This window comes from Panicum hallii, chromosome 6 (genome assembly GCF_002211085.1).
Source record: "Panicum hallii strain FIL2 chromosome 6, PHallii_v3.1, whole genome shotgun sequence".
Classification (NCBI taxonomy): domain Eukaryota; kingdom Viridiplantae; phylum Streptophyta; class Magnoliopsida; order Poales; family Poaceae; genus Panicum; species Panicum hallii.
Window position 1 is genome coordinate 3862069 of NC_038047.1, and position 24976 is coordinate 3887044.

The 24976-nt window shown below is 41.3% G+C and overlaps 2 protein-coding genes and 1 long non-coding RNA gene across 6 annotated transcripts; 2 read left to right on the plus strand and 1 right to left on the minus strand.

Annotated features, from left to right (window-relative positions):
- Positions 1 to 221: 221 nt before the first annotated feature.
- Positions 222 to 8231, plus strand: LOC112896587 (putative disease resistance RPP13-like protein 3). Of its 2 annotated transcripts, none has more exons than XM_025964607.1 (4): positions 222 to 570; positions 665 to 1496; positions 5502 to 7512; positions 7669 to 8231. In XM_025964607.1, exons 2-4 carry the CDS (start codon positions 691 to 693, stop codon positions 7708 to 7710), a joined length of 2859 nt encoding a protein of 952 aa, XP_025820392.1. In that variant the 5' UTR covers positions 222 to 570; positions 665 to 690; the 3' UTR covers positions 7711 to 8231. The 2 variants fall into 2 exon arrangements, 1 of the variants encoding a protein (XP_025820392.1); XR_003229505.1 differs by lacking the exon at positions 7669 to 8231 and adding an exon at positions 4898 to 5278 and having other exon boundaries at positions 225 to 570; positions 5502 to 5638.
- Positions 8232 to 8567: 336 nt separating this feature from the next.
- Positions 8568 to 9209, minus strand: LOC112896588. The gene is made up of 2 exons (XR_003229506.1): positions 9043 to 9209; positions 8568 to 8948 (listed from the first exon to the last, which is right to left on the minus strand). It is a non-coding gene; the product is annotated as an uncharacterized LOC112896588 (long non-coding RNA).
- A 4126-nt stretch (positions 9210 to 13335) lies between these two features.
- On the plus strand, positions 13336 to 22511 carry LOC112896928 (putative disease resistance RPP13-like protein 3). Of its 3 annotated transcripts, XR_003229547.1 has the most exons (5): positions 14124 to 14753; positions 14848 to 15679; positions 19709 to 21719; positions 21890 to 22316; positions 22379 to 22511. XR_003229547.1 is itself a non-coding variant. In XM_025965047.1 (4 exons), the coding sequence occupies exons 2-4, from the start codon at positions 14874 to 14876 to the stop codon at positions 22064 to 22066; spliced, it is 2994 nt and encodes a 997-aa protein (XP_025820832.1). In that variant the 5' UTR covers positions 14124 to 14753; positions 14848 to 14873; the 3' UTR covers positions 22067 to 22478. The 3 variants fall into 3 exon arrangements, 1 of the variants encoding a protein (XP_025820832.1); XR_003229548.1 differs by lacking the exons at positions 21890 to 22316; positions 22379 to 22511 and adding an exon at positions 19105 to 19485 and having other exon boundaries at positions 13336 to 14753; positions 19709 to 19847; XM_025965047.1 differs by having other exon boundaries at positions 21890 to 22478.
- Positions 22512 to 24976: the final 2465 nt, after the last annotated feature.

Below are 24976 nucleotides of genomic sequence, written 5' to 3' on the forward strand. Positions count from 1 at the left end.
AACATATCTCGAGTAGATTTCTTCTATATCGGTTAGCTTTACCTCCTATTTAAATAGGATAAATAAAAGATAAACGAGATAAATAAAAAATAAGACGGACTTAATCTCTCGAATCTCTGGAAAGCTAACTAGAGTGAAAGCTAACAGCATAGACGCGAGCAGAAGCAGAGGAATAGGAAGTCGTTTTCCTCAGTATTTTTGATATGCCATGCTGTTGTCAAGCACCCCGAGATGCTTCCGGGTCCAGATTCAGGCAGCTCTCGCCGAGCGTCGGGATCCGGCCGCTGTTCGCGGTCAAGTCGTCGGCCGGCCACTAGCCCTGCAATAATTGAAGACGGAGCAAGCGCGTCGATAAACGCCATTCCCACTACCAATCTCGCCGGAGTCGCGGGCCACACGACGATCGAGACCCAGCGCGCCGGGCCCTCCTGGCTCCTGCTCGCCGCCGCGCGACGGACCCGGGGCCGGTTCACGGCGCCGTGTCCGGGTGCTCTCCGGTGACCTCGGTCGGGTTCTGCGCTCTGTCCACCGGAAGCAGTCGACGACATCTCTCGGTGGTTCCGCTCCAAGGTGAAGCTCTATCTGCTGTCACATCCAAAGCAGGCATCACCTCTCTTAACATTCGATCTGAAACAACGGGAGATTCTGGAACCTCACCTTGCAGGGAGCTAGCAAGTCGGTAGTACAACAATGGAGGTTGTAGGTGTTACCACGGGGGTTATGAAGCCGCTCCTGTCCAAGCTTACCAAGCTGTTGGAAGAAGAGTACATCAAGGTCAAAGGTGTGCGCAAGCAGATCAAGTTCTTGAGAGATGAGCTGAGCGCCATGAGTGCCACGCTCGAGGATCTCGCAGATGCTGATCCGGAGCAGCTCAACTCTGAAGTGAGGCTCTGGAGGAACAAAATACGCGAACTGGCCTATGACTTGGAAGATTGCATCGATAGCTTCATGGCTCGTGTTGACGATGGGCGTGATGGGCCTACGGGCTTCAAGAAATACTTCCGCAAGCTAAAGACACTGAAAGCGCGCCATGATATTGCCAATCAGATCCAAGAACTCAAGGCATCTGTAATGGAGGCCAGCGAGAGGCACAGGAGGTATGAATTTGCCCGATTAAAACACAAATCTGGCACTTCTTCCATTGATCCCAGGCTGCAAGCACTTCATGAGGATATTGAAAAACTTGTGGGCATCGAGGTCCCTAAGAAGCATATTGTTGAGTTGTTATCCATGGAGATGAACGGGCCATCCACAAAACTTAAGGTGGTCTCAATCGCTGGTTGTGGAGGTCTTGGTAAGACTACTCTTGCGAAGCAAGTCTACGACACCATTAAAGGCCACTTCTCCTGTTCAGCTTTTGTGTCGGTTTCTCGGACTCCTGATCTGAGGAAGATTCTAATACACATTAGTAGTGGACTTGGATTCACTGGTTACACACAGGATGATGGTGAGCAGCAGCTCATTGATAAAATCAGGAATCATCTTCACTGTAAAAGGTAAGCCTAGTAATCTTCCGATACTGTATGCATAAGTAAAATTGGTGGCACTAGAATTGATGGCAACATTTAGCAAGAATGAATTATTGGAATTGTAAGGGCTATTTCTGGATTTTAGGACGACATCATGCATGATCAGTTCGTTAGTATTTAGTAATTTCAGTCTCTCCAAGATATTATTATTTGGCCTTTTTTTTTAGTTTCAAATATGTGGAGGAACCATTGATATTCTAAGATAAGCAACATTAGTCATGCCAATATGTGTTCTTTCAATTTGAAACGTAAATTTCACCTTCGATTTCATTTACTTAAAAAGTTACCATATGCACTCCATCAATGTCACAATACATGTACTATTACCCAAGAGTAGCCATTTTAAATTTATATGGAGAAAAATAAGAGTGTCGTTGTTAGTGTATTTTTACCTTACCCCTAATTTGGTAAAAGATAGATTTAATAGTTGTACCATAGAATTCAATTCGTACACCAATTGACATTTCCCATTGACTCAAGCTTATTCTCCCCTATTTTTTCTTTTGCACAAACAAGTGTGGACTTGCACTGTAAAATAGAGGAATAAAAGACTACTGTGCTTGTCATGGTCCTAGATCCATGAAAGGGGGCTGAGAGAACAGGGAGAGGCAGTGCTGCCTTAGGAAGTGTTTGGATACCCTGGACTAAACTTTAGTCCTTGTCACATCGGATATTTGGACACTAATTAGGAGTATTAAATATAGGCTAGTTATAAAAAACCCATTTTATAAATGGAGACTAATTTGCGAGACGAATCCATTGAGCCTAATTAGTCCATGATTTGGCAATATTGTGCTACGGTAAATATGCGCTAATGATGAATTAATTAGGTGAATAGATTCATCTCGTGAATTAGTCTCCATTTATGCAAACAATTTTATAATTAGCCTATATTTAATACTTCTAATTGGTGTCTAAATATCCGATCCGACAGGACTAAAGTTTAGTCACACGGATCCAAATTGGCCCTTAGGCATAAAACAAAAAAGGAACTGATTCACAGATTGGACCGAAAAACCCTAAACCGGTGAGCTGGCAGATTCGGTTCAACCAAAAGACCAGCCATGCAATTGAACCAGTGCGAACTAATTGAACCGATTGGTTTTCAATTAAATCGGTGAAACATTGAATAGGATTTTTAGTGAACTAGAGATGTTTGGACGTCAGTTTGGAACTTTGGACAATAGACTATTTGTGGTACTACTATGTTATCTTTCGATAATGCATGTATGCATAAGTAAAATTGGTGGTACTCAAATTGATGGCAACAGTTAGCAAGAATGAATTATTAAAATTGTAAGGGCTATTTAATGATTCTAGTAAGATGTCATGCATGACCAGTTCGTTACTATTTAGTAATTTTGCAGTCTCTCCAAGATATTATTATTTGGCTTATTTTTTTGTTAGTTTCAGATTCATGGAGGAACCACTAATATTTCAAAATATGGAACATTATATACTATAAAGTATCCATGCCGACTGTTCTTATGAGATAGAGTTTTTGACTTATTATATATTAATGCCGGCTCTAATACGAGTTGATATTGATACTTTCCTGAATTTACAATTTGAATTTCAACTTATTTCGGTAGCTAATAACTTTTTCATATAGCCTCGGATAGAAACAAACTTTATATAAAACCGTAAGTTAGGACTAAAACATTGCAACTTTGTAGTTGTAACATATTTTTATTTGATGTTGTTTAGATCTCTAGATAGTTAAGCAAAGTTTTAGCCAACAAAAGTCAAAGAAATAAACTTACACATTACATTAGTAATGGAATATAATGGAATAGTATTACACACTACATTTGGGTGGGGGGCTTTGGGTATAAAATTCTTTTTGGTGACTTTCTTTTGCCATCTTTTATTCCGACTATCCGTGTCATTGGTGTGGTGCTAGACCTGAGCATTTTGCTGGTCGGGTTGGCAGAAGGCAAAAACAATTCGGCGTATTTGTGTCATTGCTTTTAGGCTGCCCCACAACTCTATCGGGCAGGCAAATTCGGGCCTAATTCTAATCGGACTTGGGCCAGGACGTCCACTATCTTTATCTAATATTTTTAATGTTTGGACCGGGCTTGGACCAGCTCAATTTTTTTTCTTTCCTACAAAAACTAGCGCCATACTCGGCCCTGAATGAGAATCGGGCCGGGCTGTTGGGTTGGACTCATTTTGCTCAGGTCTAACAACTACAGATGAGTTAAGAGTTAACACGGATAAGAGTACGTAGGAGTCTATACGTCTATTGTAACCAAGTTAAATTCGTCATTTAGCAACAAACGAATTGGAACTTTAAGGGCTACTTAGTGATTGTAGTAAAAGTCATGCATGACTAGTCCATTAGTTATGAGTAAGTTTTAAATTCTCTTCAAGTATTATTATTTGAGCTTTTTGTTAGTTTATAAAATTCATCAAGGAACCAATGATATTTCAAAATATACAACATTTGTCGCAAATAATGCTGCAATGCTTGATCTATGTCACGCTACATGTCCTACTATGCAAGAGTGGCAATTTTAAAATATATGTTGAGAAAAATATGAGTGCAATAATTGTTACAGGATTTTTTTCTTACCTCTAGTTATATGGTGCAGCAGAGGTTAAGTCGTACCATAGAATTCAATAATTTCTCGAATTGACATTTCTCGCTCACTCAAGCTTATGCGTCTTGTTTTCTATGCATAGAAGTACGGACTTAGATTTTGTTGGCTACCTTGTTTACTATCAAGATTGGTGAAGTCCTGAAGTTTCAAATATAAGTCCAATTTATATAAAAGTTTAGAGTCACAACTTAAACTAGCTACATAAATTTTTTGAACTACCACTACTACAAAAAATATCTCATCCATGCACCATAATATACCGGTATGAATTGGATCCGGTAAATTCATACTGGTACATTTGTTGTGGATGAAAGGCTCGGGAACACTAAGGTAGCCAACAATATCTAGCATTTTTGGGGGCATTGGGAACACGACGCGAGCCAAATGAAACATTTTTTACTGATCAACTAGAAAGTTATGGAAGTAGGGTATCATGGATAGTTACTACTAAATGCTTAGTATAACAAAAAAGAGTTGGAGTAGCCTGGTCCAACACCACACATTGGTCAGCACCATCGCAACAGCAAAAATGTCACCACAACATCGTAACGTAGAAAGCTGGAGCATCACACACACACACATATACATATATATATATGAAAAATTCATTCTACACATGCTTGTAGCTATTCCTATATGTGTACCTCATGATGTAGGGTGTATTTAGCTACTCTCATCATCAGTATACCATCTTACGTATATTCACATACTCATTTATTACTTTAAGTATGTGCTAGCGTCTCACGGATAATCACACTGCAGGAAGGATTGATGAAAGTAGTGGCTAGGGTTTCCACCATGCAGCTCTTATGCAGTGCACAAGGCAAAGCAGTGGATCCGCCTGACACCAGGAGTTGCTTGTCCCTCTAATTTTCACTGAAACGCAGCTATTTTTCACTGTCTAACCCAAGGTGTGGTGGCGGTGGCATGCAAACAACTCTGGAGGCCCCCAACAGACTCATCCAATTATGAGCATCATTAAATGATCCTTCAATGGTTGTGGCCTATTGTGACTACACAACCCAAATGGATCAAAATCCGTCTTAGCCCATTAGTGGATCCAACCTGATTTGGCTCTTGGGCATATATCCAACAGTTTTCACCATTAATCAAATTAGTAGAAAGTAAGAACAATACATAAAGGTACAATTGGCAAAATTTGAAATATTTTGATTGCACACATTAGAATGTCACTCTTTATCACCACGAGAATATATCTATTTTTGGCTTCTTGCCATCATGCATCACAACCTTAGTATTTCCTTAGCTAGCCCATAGTTGATGTCACAGATGTTGTGATGCATACAATTTTGACAATGCAAACTTTTAGCACTAATTACATCTTTGTTAAAATGTTGTGTTGTAGGTACATTGTTGTAATTGATGATGTATGGGACACAGAAGCTTGGGAATTTGTCAAACTTGCATTACCGAATAATGAGCTTGGGAGCAGAATAATCAGTACAACACGTAGTGTTACTGTGGCAAAATGTTGTTCCTCTCAAGTTTATGAAATGGAGCCTCTTAGTTTCGATGACTCCAAAAGGTTGTTTTTCAAACGAGCATTTGGTTCTGAGACTCCATGTTATCCTCACTTGGAAGACGTTCCGGATAGAATATTAAAAAAATGTGGTGGTCTACCATTGGCAATTGTTACTGTATCTAGCATGTTAACCAATCAGCTTACAAAAGCAGAATGGGATAGGGTACTAAGTGCCATGGGTTCTGCACTTGCAAACAAACCAGATGCTAAGAAGATGACTAGTATAATATCTCTGAGTTACTTTGATATTCCTTACCATCTGAGGACTTGTTTGTTGTACTTGAGTGTGTTCCTAGAAGATTATAAGATCGAGAAACAATGTTTGATCAATAGATGGATTGCAGAAGGGTTCATTCATGAGGAAGAAGGGAGAAGTAAACATGAAATTGGTCAGGGTTATTTTAATGATCTCATCAATAGAAGCATGATCCAACCTGTTGATGTAAAGTACGGTCAGGCAAAGGCATGCCGAGTTCATGACATCATTCTTGACTACATTAGGTGCAAGGCAACTGAAGAGAATTTTGTAACATCATCACATGCTTCAGAGCATGTATACACTACAGAATACAAGGTTCGTAGACTTTGTGTCAGTAACCACACTAAAGAAAATGTTACCGTATGGAAAGATCCGATGTTATCTCACGTTCGATCAGTTACTATATTTGGACAGCCCGTGAAAACCTGTTTGTTGCCTTCCACTTCTCTTCATGTGTTGGACCTTGGAGGTTGCTGGAGCATGAAAGACCATCATCTTGAAAGTATTGAAACTCTGATTCATCTCAAGTACTTGCGTCTCTCCTCACGTTCAATAACTAAGCTCCTAGAGAAAATAGGAGAACTTAAATATCTGCAAACACTGGATGTACGGGGTACCAGAATTGAAGAGCTTCCATCCACTATCACCAAACTACAACGACTAGCACATTTATATGTTGATTGCGACACTAGATTCTCAAACGGAGTGATTGGGCAGATGCACAGCTTAGAAGAGATGAGGGAGTATGGAGTCCAATCCTACGAACAAGGGAAGTCTCTGCAAGAGTTCAGTAAACTAACCAAGTTGAGGACATTAAAAATTAGATGGTATTTTAATTCACTTGAAGGCTCGGAAGGACTGAGGCAAGCTGAGAGTTTTCACAGTTATGTGGGAACCTTATTATCTTCATGCAACCTTTATAATCTATATATCACGGACTGCTCTGAGGACAACAACTACCCACTTTCGCTGGATTCATGGCACCCTGCTGCTCCCTGTAGCCTTCGGAAGCTCTGCATTAAAACATGCCCCATCTATAAGGTGCCAAATTGGATGGGTTCGCTTGGAAATCTCGTGGTGCTAAAACTACAATATATCATCTATATGAGACCAGAGGATGTGGAGATCCTTGAAGCAATACCCGGTTTACTTTTTCTCAAGCTAGCTACTTTCGGAGGCACCAACGGAAGGATCACTGTCCATGGCAGAAACGGATTCAGAAGTCTAAAATATTTGTACCTGGGTATTTATCATTGTGGGACCGCACTGGAGTTTCAAGTGGGATCAATGCCAAAGCTTGAGCACGTGAAGCTCCTGTTCCCTGCGCATAACAGGGAGTGCCTGAATGGTGCTTCTGATTTGGGCATCCAGCACCTCTCCACTCTCAGCAAGGTTGAGGTTGAAATTTGGGGCAACTGCATGGCGGATAGCAACTACAATCCAACTGAAGATGAGAATGATGGCGCTGTCAGATGGGTTGCAAGCGCCATTAATGGTGCCATCATGACACATCCCAACCGTCCCACTGTCATATATAAAACACACTACTATAAGGATTGTGAACATTTCAAATCTGTAAGTTCCCTCTCACTGCTGACATTGATGATTCCGTCAACCTCACTGCTGTCATAGTTACATATTTCTTTCTTCTATTTATTAGTAAATACTTAGCTGTTCAGTTACTTAACTCCTTACTTCTGACATGCTCTTGTTTGTGTTTTATTTCAACAGCTTGGAGGTTTATTGACAGGGGCGGGGCCAGTATCGAACTGAGCTGCCTGAGAAAATAGGAGAACTGCAATATCTACAAACCCTAGATGTACGGGATACTGGCATTGAAGAGCTTCCATCCACTATCACCAAACTACAACGACTGGCCCATTTATATGTTACTGGCGCATTAGATTTCCAGATGGAGTGATTGGACAGATGCGCAACTTGGAAGAGCTGACGATGGCGCTGTCAGATGGGTTGCTAGTGCCATTAATGCTGCCATCATGACACATCCGAACCGTCCCAGTATCAGGTTTCAAGCATGCATCGATATGTTGAGGTGCCTGCTGAACCGTGCTGGTTACTAGCCTGCTGTTGTAATACGGTTCCAACAGAGAGGTTACTGCTTCTCTTTCTGCTCTATGCTGCTGCCCTGAATCCCTGGTTTGTCTTGGTTGCAAGACTAATTAGTGCTGCCTTTTGTAACAGCTAGGCTTCATTTTCCTACTCGTCTTTTCCAGAATATTCTACTATGTTCTGTTCAACTGTTTCGATATACCACGAAAACAGGATCGACTTTTTATGTTCCTGTGCTACACTCGTCGCTTGCAGTTGTAGCATCAGCTTTGATTAGCTTCCAACGAACCAGTTACTGCAAGCAAACCCAACTTTACAGCCTACCAGACACTAGGCAGAAAAAAACTGATAAGAAAAGGTACTTGTTTACAAGGCCGACGAGAAATGGACTTATTCGGATGAAAATATGTTGTATCCTTTGCATCCGGCTGGAGTGTAAACCCTCAAGGATTAAGAGGCTCCATAAAATGCCAGCAAAAACCTCTGTAGTCCAGCCTCTATTATTCTTAGTGGTGGAGGTCTGCTGTTAAATATACTGCCAGGTCTTGTATACATAAACCTTCCAGGAAGCACAGGATTTCTTTTTGACCATTATAGCAACTAATATAGCATATCACATAAACGATACTGACAAATCATCGATATCGACCCATATGCACGGAAATTTACATCACAGAAGACCACCTCGATACACAATTCCTTAAGAGGGCTAGGACATTGCAAACATCAGGTATTACTACATGTTAATCTTGCAACAGAAACCCTATATTCAGTGCCTAGATGCTACAGGTACGCTGAAATTTACATCTACCCAGACTTCCAATGCAGGAGGGGGGCATAACAAAACTGGTGACTGGCCTAAAGACGAACAGATCCCGCAAGTTGGAATGTAATCACTTCCTGCCTGTTGCAATCCTCGGCTTTCCTTTGACCTCAGATTCCTATTCAAAACAGGGAAGTTCAATGCCAAAAATAGTAAATATAAACATTGCAGGGATGAATCTCAATATCATGAATGCTGTAAACAGAGCTTACCTGTGGACTGTGGAGGTAGATGGATGTCTTTGCAGCTGCAGGATTGTGGTTTTCTGCCCCACGGCTCCAATCATAGCAGACCTATTTTGCAATAGTGATGGTTACACCATTGAGGATCAGATGATGTAAAACATGGAAATATGTAGGCAAATGCTAGCGTTGGTAGCCATCAAAATACGTTGCAGCACTATTTTCTATGAAAGAGAAAAGAACTGTTAATACACACTAATATCCCAGTTTTGCTATTGATAACTTGTCTCTATTTAATTTTGGAGTATTTATCTTGATTACAGTGCACCTTAGTCCTACATCAAAAAAAATATGGAAGAAGGGCTAACAGCACTTCATTCATTTGATTCAAGTACAGTAAGATAAAATTTCTCACGAAACCAAACTAGTGCAGAAGTCAATATAAAGAGTAAATTTGATCACGCAACTTACTTTTGAAACTTTATACATGGTACAATATTAACCTTTCTAACAAAATGCCAAAATTTGCTTCATAGTAGATTGTAAGCTACAAGGCATAAATATATGCATTTTATCGGTCTCTAGCATCTTTTGGAATCATACTGGTTCTACACATCTACGGTAGTAAGAGTCTCTTGCCAAATCAACTGCTACATAATCTGTACTTCAATAGAAAATTTGTGTCACTCTTCCTACATTCCTCATTTTATGTTTTGGCCATGTAAAATCCCACTTTGAACACAAACTGCATTCCTCCTTGTAGCCTCCGGCAGCTCTGCATAAAACGTTATCTCATCTTTAAGGTGCCAAATTGGATGGCATCGCTTGGAAATCTAGTGGTACTAAAGCTGAATTATATCATGTGTTACGTTTGAGACCAGAGGATGTGGATATCCTTGGAGCAATACCGACTTTACTTTTTCTCAAACTAGCAACTGCCGGAGACACCAACGGAAGGATCACTGTTCATGGCAGCAATGGATTTAGAAGTTTGAAATATTTATCTCTGCGTACTTTTTGTTGTGGGACCATGCTGGAGTTTCAAGTGGGATCAATGCCAAAGCTTGAGCATGTGAAGCTCAGGATCGCTGTGCATAAGAGGGAGTGCATGAATGGTGCTTCTGATTTGGGCATCCAGCACCTCTCCGCTCTTAGCAAGGTTGAGGTCAAAATTAATGGAAACTACACATACCACACCAACTACAATCCAACAGAAGATGAGAATGATGACGCTGTTAGATGGGTTGCAAATGCAATTAATGGAGCCATCATGACACATCCCAACCGTCCCACTGACATATATAAAACAGACTACTATGAGCATTATGAACATTTCGAATATGTAAGTTCCCTCTCACAGCTCACATTGAAATCGCTGTGATAGTTACATATTTCTTTCTTCCATTTATTAGTAAATACTTAGCTGTTCAGTTATATAACTCTTTACTTCTGACATGCTCTTGTTTGTGTTTTATTTTAACAGCTTGGAGGTTTATTGACAGGGGTGGGGCCAGTATCGATTCCTTGGTTTTCCTGGGAACATCCAAATTTTTGAGAAAAAGAAATTCCTAACTATACAAGCTGTTTTTCTTCCCGTCAGTCAGTCGATTTTTTCTGTTGAAGGCTGGGCCCATGAGGCGAGCGTAACGTGGATGCGGCAGATACGGCCCATCAACTCGTCACTCTATCCCCTTCCAAAAAGAACTCGTCACTCTGCGATCTGCGTCACGACGTACGGCGGTTGATCACGCGTGCATGCTTTGCCTTTTTTTTTTTTGAAAAAAATGCATGCTTGCTCTGTTGCCAGGTCCTTGGCGCAGCACAGCAGCAGCTGTGGAGCAGGCCAAGTGGTAGCGAGCATTCCGGACCAGTCAACGCACATGGACCTATGGCCGGTGGAAATGCCAATGCAAGTTAACGGAGTTTTTTTAGGAGCCCTAAAACTATGCAGCTATACAACATGTATGTATGTCACTGAAATTTTATGTCGATATTTTTACTGGACAATAAAACTAGCTGGGCATTTTTTGTGTATGTGTATTTATGAATGTGTGAATGTCCAAGTTATGTGGGAGGTGAAATGTAATATTTAATGATGCATGAATTTCTTGTATTGTTAAGATCAAATTAAAAGGTGTAATATATTTGCCTCTTATCAAATCAATTTTGTGTTTTTGTAATACTAATCTCTTCTTGTAATCACTTTTTTGTTAACATTTTGTTCATTCCAGTTGATTTTAACACTACATTTGTTTGTGTCTTGCACGGTATCATTTGTTTTGGTCAGATCAAATTAATGGAGGAATTAGTAATGTTTTGTAGGTCCAGGATATTTTTTGAATTATAATACAGACATAGACGCTTAATTCTGTGATACACATGCGTACAACTTACCTGTATGAATACACGCACACAACTCTACTCCTTAGATTATCTTCGAGAGATCGAGCCGGCAAATTTTGAAATTGACAAAGTCACTGTAGGCACCGCGCTATTGATGAGTACATCGCATAGCATTGAAAGAATAACATCGTTAGTTATAGAAATAAATATAGTAAATATAAACATATGTGCCAAATTGAGAACTCGATCTAGGTGGGGAAGTTCCATCATAGGACTGCTTCGAAGGTGGCCGAGAGAATATGAATGAGGTTGTCAAAAGCTTTGATCAAAACATTTAATTAGTGGACCGCTGGTGTGCAGTTGTGCTGCCTGAACCAGAAAGCCAACATGGCAAACGATAAGCATTGGCCAAGACTCAAGAACGACCATAAACAAACTGAGTTTAATTGGCCAATCAGCACGTTCTAACCGATAAAAAACCGGCTGTTATTTGGATGATTCAAATATCACTTTTGTGCCTCATTTTGGAGTCCTGATTCAGCTGATTTTTTATTGATTGTCAACCTATAGACAGTAACGATTCTATTTGTGAAAAGATCAAGTGAAACAGATAACCAAAATGAATCGAGTAACGTCTAGTCACTCCCCCTTACCAAAAAGCTAAGCACATATCAAGTATACACACATATATGTTATATTGGTTCAAAATCTCTAGTTTTTATTTATAACTTAGTCCAACGCGGATGCAGAGCACTATCCACTCCCATGTCAGCCCGCTGGCCACAGCTGCCACACTTTACCAGCAGCATCGGAGTAAGGTAGCAGAAAAGCAGAAGGGTATGGACCAACAACAGCTCCTAGTTGAATCGAGCATCAGCCATCTGACCAGCACTAGCACCATTAGTGAGGAAACCTCGCATCCCAACTTTTGATTTTCTTGCACAATAACTATTAATATTTAGTTTTAAGCTGTGTATGTTATTTTAGCGTGGACTTTGTAGCTGTGAAAATGAATCACAATTCAGTGCCTTGGAATCTTTAATTTGAATAGTTTTGTAGCATTGTGAACTTTTAGCATTTATGTTTTATTTTGATATGGAAATACCCAACTTCTAAATCCTGACTCCGCCCCCTGGGAGCAGCTCCAGGCAGTGCGGTTCCAGATGGCTCCTACTGCTTGTGGAGCAGAGCGGCGGCGGTGGAAGGGGATGATCCCTCCTAGACCTTTCAGAGGTTGATGCGTCCTTCTCTCTATGTTTTCGATCTGTTTCGACATTCTGATCATCCTTTGCCTAGCGGCGAAAGCCGTCTATTAAAAAGAAATTTTCTGGACTTATACTTTGATTGACAAAACTGAAACAATTACTGAAAATTGCGAACAATCTAAGCGACAGTTCTAGTATCTTTAAACGATTGAACTGAGTTTGTCTTCCCTGAGCCATGCAGATACTGATCATGATGACCTTTTGATCCTGTGCGTCTTCATTCCAGTGATAGGCTCCAAAATAACAGTACTATCCTGTAAAAAAACTACTTTGTGCCACGCAGAGGAGCTACATGCCTTTGTATTATCAAGGAGCACAAAGTCTGGAAGTAAGTACGATACAAGCCACCGGAGGCTCTCGTGAGATAAGCAAATGGGTATTTCCTCTAGTTGCCGGTTCTGATGATTGATGAACACTCAAAAATGAAAAGTAGCTGTACAACCTACAGTAATAAAACCCAGAAATCTAGGTCGCTAGGAATTATTGATAAACCAGAGAGCCTGAAGAAACTTTCATAATTCGGACCAAATTCCTTGTGACATTAACATGTGAACTGATAATTGAGCAGAGCGACTTGGCTGACACAGAGGTCGAGTCAGAAAAAAAGGACACATCTCAAGTGGGAAACAGCTAGCGAATCATCTTTCTAAAGCAAAATAAAGCAAGTGCATAATGGCGCACATTAGGGGGTGTAACATGGCATCACGATAACTTTTGCGCGTGTCCAGAAAGCGCTAAACGATCCAAGCATCCAAGTATGCCCTCCGCCTGTCCCTTTTCAGAATCCATTATCTGCCCTTTTGCAAAAGAGATGCTTATGCTGCTCACAAAAACACACCGGTGATGATAAGGCTTCAGAAACACACTGGCCTCCTGCTCCAGCGCTGCCGACACATCTCAGGTGCATAGTGGCCAGAGCTCGCTGGGGACAGAGCAATGGAGGCAGCTCTTGTCAGCGTGTCCACGGGAGTGATGAAACCGCTCCTGTCCAAGCTTACCAAGCTGTTGGAAGAAGAGTACATCAAGGTCAAAGGTGTGCGCAAGCAGATCAAGTTCTTGAGAGATGAGCTGAGCGGCATGAGCGCCACGCTCGAGGTGCTCGCAGACGCGGAGCAGCTCAACCCTGAAAAGATGACCACTCCTTCAAGGATATTTTGTCCTCTCATGAAGGCCATTTGTGTTGGGCTAATTGCCTGAGGACCTGCAGTTTGGCACATCACCTTTTGACGCGAAACATGACAAGGCTATGGAAGCAAAGAATAAAACTCTGGGCACCACTCTCACCGTGCACGAGGATTTGATGGGAGCAAAGCTAACCCGATAGAAGATGAAACCAGAACAAAATTCTGCAGTTCGGTCTAGGAGAATCTAATTTTATTCAGTTTGCTTATTTCTGTCACTCTGAATCTGATTGTATAGCGGAGCCAGACTACGATGGTCAGGTCACGTGCAGGCGTGCAGCAGTCGGTCGCCCAAAGTGACAGCCCGTCGTCGGCCAAGCACGCGGTTCCCATCCGTAATCAGTATTCAGTCTTCAGTACTCCTGATTCACCCATTTGAGGTTGGTGCTCTTCTCCGTCTGTTTTCTTTTCTGTTTCCCCTCTTCATATTTGCCGGCATAGTCAAGTGTGACATCGACATCTCAACCATCACTCGAACAATTTGTGTAATGCGAAGCAGCAAGGAAAGCTCACTAAAGTGAAAGCAACAGCATAGACGCGACTAGAAGCAGAGGAATAGGAAGTCGTTTTCCTCAGTATTTTTATATGCCATGCTGTTGTCAGCCACCCCGAGATGCTTCCGGGTCCAGATTCAGGCAGCTCTCGCCGAGCGTCGGGACCCGGCCGCTGTTCGCGGTCAAGTCGTCGGCCGGCCACTAGCCCTGCAATAATTGAAGACGGAGCAAGCGCTTCGATAAACGCCATTCCCACTACCAATCTCGCCGGAGTCGCGGGCCACACGACGATCGAGACCCAGCGCGCCGGGCCCTCCTGGCTCCTGCTCGCCGCCGCGCGAAGGACCCGGGGCCGGTTCACGGCGCCGTGTCCGGGTGCTCTCCGGTGACCTCGATCGGGTTCTGCGCTCTGTCCACCGGAAGCAGTCGACGACATCTCTCGGTGGTTCCGCTCCAAGGTGAAGCTCTATCTGCTGTCACATCCAAAGCAGGCATCACCTCTCTTAACATTCGATCTGAAACAACGGGAGATTCTGGAACCTCACCTTGCAGGGAGCTAGCAAGTCGGTAGTACAACAATGGAGGTTGTAGGTGTTACCACGGGGGTTATGAAGCCGCTCCTGTCCAAGCTTACCAAGCTGTTGGAAGAAGAGTACATCAAGGTCAAAGGTGTGCGCAAGCAGATCAAGTTCTTGAGAGATGAGCTGAGCGCCATGAGTGCCACGCTCGAGGATCTCGCAGATGCTGATCCGGAGCAGCTCAACTCTGAAGTGAGGCTCTGGAGGAACAAACTACGCGAACTGGCCTATGACTTGGAAGATTGCATCGATAGCTTCATGGCTCGTGTTGACGACGGGCGTGATGGGCCTACGGGCTTCAAGAAATACTTCCGCAAGCTAAAGACACTGAAAGCGCGCCATGATATTGCCAATCATATCCAAGAACTCAAGGCATCTGTAATGGAGGCCAGCGAGAGGCACAGGAGGTATGAATTTGCCCGATTAAAACATAAATCTGGCACTTCTTCCATTGATCCCAGGCTGCAGGCGCTTCATGAGGATATTGAAAAACTTGTGGGCATCGATGGCCCTAAGAAGCATATCGTTGAGTTGTTATCCATGGAGATGAAAGGGCCATCCACAAAACTTAAGGTGGTCTCAATCGCTGGTTGTGGAGGTCTTGGTAAGACTACTCTTGCGAAGCAAGTCTACGACACCATTAAAGGCCACTTCTCCTGTTCAGCTTTTGTGTCGGTTTCTCGGACTCCTGATCTGAGGAAGATTCTAATACACATTAGTAGTGGAGTTGGATTCACTGGTTACACACAGGATGATGGTGAGCAGCAGCTCATTGATAAAATCAGGAATCATCTTCACTGTAAAAGGTAAGCCTAGTGATCTTCCAATACTGTATGCATAAGTAAAATTGGTGGCACTAGAATTGATGGCAACATTTAGCAAGAATGAATTATTGGAATTGTAAGGGCTATTTCTTGATTTTAGAACGACATCATGCATGATCAGTTCGTTAGTATTTAGTAATTTCAGTCTCTCCAAGATATTATAATTTGGCCTTTTTTTTAGTTTCAAATATGTGGAGGAACCACTGATATTTTAAGATAAGCAACATTAGTCACGCCAATATGTGTTCTTTCAATTTGAAACGTAAATTTCACCTTCGATTTCATTTACTTAAAAAGTTACCATATGCACTCCATCAATGTCACAATACATGTACAATTACCCAAGAGTAGCCATTTTAAATTTATATGGAGAAAAATAAGAGTGTCGTTGTTAGTGTATTTTTACCTTACCCCTAATTTGGTAAAAGATAGATTTAATAGTTGTACCATAGAATTCAATTAGTACACCAATTGACATTTCCCATTGACTCGAGCTTATGCTCCCCTATTTTTTCTTTTGCACAAACAAGTGTGGACTTGCACTGTAAAATAGAGGAATAAAAGACTACTGTGCTTGTCATTGTCCTAGATCCATGAAAGGGGGCTGAGAGAACAGGGAGAGGCAGTGGTGCCTTAGGGAGTATTTGGATACCCCGGACTAAACTTTAATTCTTGTCACATCGAATATTTGGACACTAATTAGGAGTATTACAAAACTAATTTCATAAATGGAGAGTAATTTGCGAGACGAATCCATTGAACCTAATTAGTCCATGATTTGGCAATGTTGTGCTATAATAAATATATGCTAATGATAAATTAATTAGGCTTAATAGATTTATTTTGTAAATTAGTCTCCATTTATGCAAGCAGTTTTATAATTAGCCTATATTTAATACTTCTAATTGGTGTTTAAATATCCGATCCGACGGGACCAAAGTTTAGTCACCTGGATCCAAATTGGCCCTTAGGCATAAATTAAAAATGGAAATGATTCGCAGATTGGACCGGAAAACCCCAAACTAGTGAGCTGACAGATTCGGTTCAACCAAAAGACCGGCCATGCAATGGAACTAGTGCGAACTAATTGAACCAATTGGTTTTCAATTAAATCGGTGAAACAATGAATAGGATTTTTAGTGAACTAGAGATATTTGGATGTCAGTTTGGAACTTTGGACAATAGACTATTTGTGGTATTACTATGTTATCTTTCGATAATGCATGTATGCATAAGTAAAATTGGTGGTACTCAAATTGATGGCAACAGTTAGCAAGAATGATTATTGAAATTGTAAGGGCTATTTAATGATTCTAGTAAGACGTCATGCATGACCAGTTCGTTACTATATAGTAATTTTGCAGTCTCTCCAAGATATTATTATTTGGCTTTTTTTTGTTAGTTTTAGATTCATGGAGGAACCACTAATATTTCAAAATATGGAACATTATATACTATGAAGTATCCATGCCGACTGTTATTATGAGATAGATTTTTTGACTTATTATATATTAATGCCGGCTCTAATACGAGTTGATATTCATACTTTCCCAAATTTACAATTTGAATTTCAACTTATTTCGGTAGCAAATAACTTTTTCATATAGCCTCGGATAGAAACAAACTTTATATAAAATTGTACGTTAGGACAAAAAGATTGCAACTTTGTAGTTGTAACATATTTTTATTTGATGTTGTTTAGATCTCTAGATAGTTAAGCAAAGTTTTAGGCAACAAAAGTCACGGAAATAAACTTACACATTACATTAGTAATGGAATATAATGGAATAGTATTGAGACATGGGGGTGGGGGACTTTGGGTCTAAAAATTTTTTTGGTGACTTTCTTTTGCCATCATTTATTCCGACTATCTGTGTCACTGGTGTGGTGCTAGACTTGAGCATTTTGCTGGTCGGGTTGGCAGAAAGCCAAAAACAATTCGGCGTATCTGTGTCATTGTTTTTAGGCCGCCCAACAACTCTATCGGGCAGGCAAATTCGGGCCTAATTCTAATCGGACGTGGGCCAGGACGTCCATTATCTTTATCTAATAATTTAAATGTTTGGACCGGGCTTGGACCAGCTCAATTTTTTTCTTTCCTACAATAACTAGCGCCATACTCGGCCCTGAATGAGCATCGGGCCGGGCTGTTGGGTTGGACTCATTTTGCTCAGGTCTAACCACTATAGATGAGTTAAGAATTAGCACGGATAAGAGTACGTAGGAATCTATATGTCTATTGTAACCAAGTTAAATTCGTCATTTAGCAACAAACAAATTGGAACTTTAAGGGCTACTCCGTGATTGTAGTAAAAGTCATGCATGACTAGTCCATTAGTTATGAGTAAGTTTTAAATTCTCTTCAAGGTATTATTATTTGAGTTTTTGTCAGTTTATAAAATTCATCAAGGAACCAATGATATTTCACAATATACAACATTTGTCGCAAATAATGCTGCAATGCTTGATCCATGTCACACTACATGTCCTACTATGCAAGAGTGGCAATTTTAAAATATATGTTGAGAAAAATATGAGTGCAATAATTGTTACTAGATTTTTTTTCTTACCTCTAGTTATACGGTGCAGCATAGGTTAAGTCGTACCATAGAATTCAATAATTTCTCGAATTGAAATTTCTCGCTCACTCAAGCTTATGCGTCTTGTTTTCTATGCATAAAAGAAGTACGGACTTAGATTTTGTTGGCTACCTTGTTTACTATCAAGATTGGTGAAGTCCTGAAGTTTCAAATATAAGTCCAATTTATATAAAAGTTTAGAGTCACAGCTTAAACTAGCTACATCAATTTTTTGAACTACCACTACTACAGAAAATATCTCATCCATGCACCATAATATACCGGTATGAATTGGATCCAGTAAATTCATACTGGTATATTTGTCATGGATGAAAGGATCGGGAACACTAAGCTAGCCAACAATATCTAGCAGTTTTTGGGGGCATTGAGAACACTACGCGAGCCAAATGAAACATTTTCGACTGATCAACTAGAAAGTTATGGAAGTAGGGTATCATGGATAGTTACTACTAAATGCTGAGTATAACAAAAAAGAGTTGGAGTAGCCTGGTCCAATGCCACACATTGGTCAGCACCATCGCAACAGCAAAAACGTCACCACAACATCGGAACGTAGAAAGCTGGAGCATCACACACACACACACACACACATATATATATATATATATATATATATATATATATATATATATATATATATATATGAAAAATTTATTCTACACGTGCTTGTAGCTATTCCTACATGTCTACCTCATGATGTAGGGCGTATCTAGCTACTCTCACCATCAGCATACCACTTACGTATATTCACATACTCATTTATTACTTTAAGTATGTGCTAGCATCTCACATATAATCACACTGCAGGAAGGATTGATGAAAGTAGTGGCTAGGGTTTCCACCATGCAGCTCTTGTGCAGTGCACAAGGCAAAGCAGTGTATCCGCCTGACAACAGGAGTTGCTTGTCCCTCTAATTTTCACTGAAAGGTGGCTATTTTTCACTGTCTAACCCAAGGTGTGGTGGCGGTGGCATGCAAACAACTCTGGAGGCCCCCAACAGGCTCATCCTATTATGAGCGTCGTTAAATTATCCTTCAATGGTTGTGGCCTATTGTGACTACACAACCCAAATGGATCAAAATCCGTCTTAGCCCATTAGTGGATCCAACCTGATTTGGCTCTTGGGCATATATCCAACAGTTTTGACCATTAATCAAATTAGTAGAAAGTAAGAACAATACATAAAGGTACAGTTGGCAAAATTTGAAATATTTTGATTGCACACATTAGAACATCACTCTTTATTACCATGAGAATATACCTATTTTTGGCTTCTCGCCATCATGCATCACAACCTTAGTATTTCCTCAGCTAGCCCATAGTTGATGTCACGGATGTTGTGATGCATACAATTTTGACAATGCAAACTTTTAGCACTAATTACGTCTTTGTTAAAATCTTGTGTTGTAGGTACATTGTTGTAATTGATGATGTATGGGACACAGAAGCTTGGGAATTTGTCAAACTTGCATTACCGAATAATGATCTTGGGAGCAGAATAATCAGTACGACACGTAGTGTTACTGTTGCAAAATGTTGTTCCTCTCAAGTTTATGAAATGGAGCCTCTTAGTTTCGATGACTCCAAAAGGTTGTTTTTCAAACGAGCATTTGGTTCTGAGACTCCATGTTATCCTCACTTGGAAGACATTCCGGATAGAATATTAAGAAAATGTGGTGGTCTACCATTGGCAATTGTTACTGTATCTAGCATGTTAACCAATCAGCTTAGAAAAGCAGAATGGGATAGGGTACTAAGTGCCATGGGTTTTGCACTTGCAAACAAACCAGATGCTAAGAAGATGACCAGTATAATATCTCTGAGTTACTTTGATATTCCTTACCATCTGAGAACTTGTTTGTTGTACTTGAGTGTGTTCCCAGAAGATTATAAGATCGAGAAACAATGTTTGATCAATAGATGGATTGCAGAAGGGTTCATTCATGAGGAAGAAGGGAGAAGTAAATATGAAATTGGTGAGGGTTATTTTAATGATCTCATCAATAGAAGCATGATCCAACCTGTTGATGTAAAGTACGGTCAGGCAAAGGCATGCCGAGTTCATGACATCATTCTTGACTACATCAGGTGCAAGGCTACCGAAGAGAATTTTGTAACTTCATTATATGCTGCAGAACATGTATACACTCCAGCATACAAGGTTCGTAGGCTCTGTGTCAGCAACCACACTGAAGAAAATGTTGCCATATGGGCGGACCCGATGTTATCTCGCGTTCGATCAGTTACTATATTTGGACAGCCTGTGAAAACCTGTTTGTTGCCTTCCACTTCTCTTCATGTGTTGGACCTTGGAGGTTGCTCGAGCATGAAAGACCATCATCTCGCAAGTATTGAAACTATGTTTCATCTCAAGTACCTGCGAATCTCCTCAGGTTCAATATCTAAGCTGCCTGAGAAAATAGGAGAACTGAAATATCTACAAACCTTGGATGTACAAGGAACCAGCATTGAAGAGCTTCCATCCACTATCACCAAACTACAACGACTAGCACATTTATATGTTAACTGGGATATTAGATTTCCAGATGGAGTGATTGGGGAGATGCACAGCTTAGAAGAGATGAGGGAGTATGGAGTCCAATCCTACGAACAAGGGAAGTCTCTGCAAGAATTCAGTAAACTAACCAAGTTGAGGACATTAAAAATTAGATGGTATTTTAATTCACTCGAAGGCTCGGAAGGACTGAGGAAAGCTGAGGGTTTTCACAGTTATGTGGGAACCTTATTATCTTCATGCAACCTTTATAATCTATATATCACGGACTGCGATGAGGACGAAAACTACCCACTTTTGCTGGATTCATGGCACCCTGCTGCTCCCTGTAGCCTTCGGAAACTCTGCATTAAAACATGCCCCATCTATAAGGTGCCAAATTGGATGGGTTCGCTTGGAAATCTCGTGGTGCTAAAACTACAATATATCATCTGTATGAGACCAGAGGATGTGGAGATCCTCGAAGCAATACCCGGTTTACTTTTTCTCAAGCTAGTTACTATCAGAGGCACCAACGGAAGGATCACTATCCATGGCAGAAACGGATTCAGAAGTCTAAAATATTTGTACCTGGGTATTTATCATTGTGGGACCACACTGGAGTTTCAAGTGGGATCAATGCCAAAGCTTGAGCACGTGAAGCTCATGTTCCCTGCGCATAAGAGGGAGTGCCTGAATGGTGCTTCTGATTTGGGCATCCAGCACCTCTCCGCTCTTAGCAAGGTTGAGGTCAGAATTTGGGGCAATTGCAGATACGTCACCAACTACAATCTAACAGAAGATGAGAATGATGACGCTGTTAGATGGGTTGCAAATGCAATTACTGGAGCCATCATGACACATCCCAACCGTCCCACTATCAGATTCGAAACAAGGCATGATAAGAAGTGTCAACACTTTGAATGTGTAAGTTCCCTTCATGAACTGCCGGCATTGATGATTCCATCCACCTCCGAGTTGCTGCTACAATCACATATTTCTTTCTTCCATTTATTGGCAAACACTTGGCTGTTAAGTACACAATTCCTTACTTCTGACACCCTCTTGTTTGTGATTTGTTTTGACTTCTCTTCTAGTTTTTGAGGAAGGAGAATCAACAAGAGCTTGGGCGTTTATTGACCGAGTGGCTCAAAATTTGGCAAATTGAAGAGGAGCAGACTTGTGCAGAGGACAGAGAGGAAGAAACCGATGAAGAGGAAGAATATTCCTATGAAGAGGAAGGAGAGGAGCAAACTGATAAAGAGAAGGAATAGATGCAGCGAGAGGGCAACTAGAATAGAACCCCGCATGTGTTTGTTGTGGGTGCTGCCTGCATGGGCGACGTACCCATGCCCAAGGTGATATGTTGCTTCTCAGTGGAAAGATCACTACTCGAAAACAGGCCCTTGGTACCGGTTGAAAACTGGCATAGGTCCCGGTTCTTCAACCAGTACTAGGGAATCGAGACTGAAAGTATCGGCTCTATATACCGGGTATTTTACCCGGTGCCTAAGGCACCCTTAGGTACTGAAAGACCAACCGGTACCTAGGGGCCGCCACGCGGATGCAAGCTGGCGGCCCCTTAGGTACCGGTTGGTCATTTCAACCGGTACCTAAGGGTTTTCTCCCTCTTTCTCACAAATCCTATTTTATTTGAATTGTTTATTACTGTTTATGTTTGCAGAATTGCTACACGTACCCGAGCTATACACTACTATACGTCCATTAGTCGCGTTCATGTGAAAATAATGTATGAAAATAACTAATCTAGACATAATAATATTTATAAATATACAAATATCACGATTACAAGTTCTAAGCCCTCACGACGTCGATGCGGATGCTACTCTATTAATAGGACCGTCGTGGTAGAACTCGCCTTTAGGATCCAGGATTTCCCTCATAATGAATCCTATCAGCTGCTCCGACACAGCATCAATCGTATCCACATGTAGAACTTCATTCTTTATTTGCATCATCTATGATTTTCAAAAAAATAAAGCTCGATATATTAGTTCATCACGTTAGAATAATTGTAAATGTATTTATGAACGGTTTGTGCGTGCTCTTAGATCCTCCGTCATACACTTCCCGATATCGGTTAGGGTGTGCGTGAAATCACATACATAGTACCCACACCAATTATTTTCTGCTTCTTATCTCGAACACTATAGGAGGAATAAATTAGGTATACAATATTTGTGTATGCGTATACATAACACCAAGATGAGATATGCAAAATGGTAATGACCCACATACCGGAAAGTCCATTCTAACAGTCAATTCATCCTTCCATTCACCTTGGCCTCTGTACTTTTTCACAAATTTTCTCCACACCCTGCGCGTAAAAATATATTCGATGTTTAATTAATCTAAAAATAAAAAGGATTTTATTGTGCAAATTAAACTTACCTGTTCAATGGGTCTATGATGTGTTGGATGTCCGTCTGTGGTTTCCTCCTCGAGTCGAACACTATAAGTTTGCTACTTTCCATAGAAATTACAAGCAAAATCCAATGAAAGCTGCACATATAGATATATAAGCATATATACATGTATTACACTTAACAAGTATTTAGGAAAAGAAAAGAGTTACGAGTCGATCAAGACTTACTCATAGTTGTAGGGTAGGAGTATATAGGGTTTGTAATGTTGCTTATCTAGGGCATTGAACATGTTAACACACATTGCCTGATATCTCGACCGTACATTGGCCTCGTTGATAACCATGGGATTCATGAAGCCCACCCGATGTTGCCATCCTTCAGTTCGGCATCTTTGAAGGTCCATACTACACGATACAATATAAATTAGATAGTACACAAAGAATATTGCGCTGGTTAATAAATTGTATTAATCTGGAGATTAGTCGATACTTACAGGATCCAGACGGTGGTGAGAGATATGTCGAGGGCATCTCAATGGTATATTGCATGCACATCTTCAAAGTTCACCAAGAAGTCATCTTCCCCAGTGAAGAAATCGTGGTCGTGATACTTAACTCCAAACATCTGCTTCGGGTTGTTTTCCTTCGACATTCGCAGGTACCATCTATGGAATCTGTGCATCTGCGTGCCTAGATTGATCTCCTCATCTTCAGTGACAAAAGGTTTTCCATACTCGTATGGAAGACCTACAACTTGAGCTACAGGGATATCTTCTTGCTCGGCTGCCTGCGCATAGGTAAATCCTGTTTCTTGCATAAATTTCGCCGCGTGTTTCTCTTTATCCGTCTGCACCCGGAGGGGCTCAAGGATTTTTTGTTGTGTGCCAAACTGAGGAACGGTCTTCCCACATTTCTTCATTTTCTGATGGGCCTTTATCAGCGTGTGATCGAAGTCCGAGGGAAGTTTTACCTATCTCTTGGTGGCGTCGCTCAAGGTGTCGTACAACTTTGCTGCCAGCATTGCATCTATTGGCACCCTCTTCTCTGGTACTTTAGGTTTGAAATGATCTATCACCTCTTGGCGCGTATGCTCCGCCAGTTCCTTATTGGTTATCTCGTATGCTAATTTCTTCTTAGGGCCTATTTTCTTCACGACAACCTTTCGCTTCTTGGGGGTTCCAGCCGGTGGGAGGGATGAGGTATGTTTTTTTTCCTTTGGCCAGTGCTGGAGGAGTCGGAGTGCTCCTAGCCCTCGGCGGAGATGATGGTGAGGGAGCCCGTGGTGGCGAAGACGAAGGAGCACCAAAGTCACCGTCATCATCATTATCCAGGCCTGGCGGTGCAGGAGGATCCACAGGAGCCACTGTATTCCCAATAAGTTTGATGTAGACCTTGTGCCATAGAATGCAACTGTGGAGTGCCTGTCCCAACATCTGTTCTCCGTCCCCTCCAACAAAATCGAGCTCAAGCTTTTTATTCTGTCCGCCGGCTTCGACGATCTGCTCCATGTTGACAACAGAGTAGCCAGGCGGTACCTGCCTACCATGAATCGTACCACCAGGAATCACGGGTAAGGCCGACCCGTAGGTTACCAGAGCAGTGATATTTTTTGCTTTCACATGTAGCTCACATGGTGTCTACATGGTGATATCATCCACTGGGTATCTTTGGTTGTCGACTGCTGGCTCGTTCTCTTTGGGCTCATCCTTAGGGGCTCCCGTGGATGCACAGCTGCTACGCCGCTGAGAGGCTAGGCTAATCACAACATCCGGCTGCATCCCAGTGCCCTACTGCTGAC

What these genes read in the sequence shown, in the direction of transcription:
- LOC112896928 (XM_025965047.1), top strand. Translation starts at nt 14,874, where the DNA reads ATGGAGGTTGTAGGTGTTACCACGGGGGTTATGAAGCCGCTCCTGTCC. An exon ending in AATCATCTTCACTGTAAAAG is followed by an intron (nt 15,680 to 19,708) that starts GTAAGCCTAGTG and finishes CTTGTGTTGTAG; the next exon opens with GTACATTGTTGTAATTGATG. An exon ending in AGTGTCAACACTTTGAATGT is followed by an intron (nt 21,720 to 21,889) that starts GTAAGTTCCCTT and finishes CTTCTCTTCTAG; the next exon opens with TTTTTGAGGAAGGAGAATCA.
- LOC112896587 (XM_025964607.1), top strand. Translation starts at nt 691, where the DNA reads ATGGAGGTTGTAGGTGTTACCACGGGGGTTATGAAGCCGCTCCTGTCC. An exon ending in AATCATCTTCACTGTAAAAG is followed by an intron (nt 1,497 to 5,501) that starts GTAAGCCTAGTA and finishes GTTGTGTTGTAG; the next exon opens with GTACATTGTTGTAATTGATG. An exon ending in ATTGTGAACATTTCAAATCT is followed by an intron (nt 7,513 to 7,668) that starts GTAAGTTCCCTC and finishes TTATTTCAACAG; the next exon opens with CTTGGAGGTTTATTGACAGG.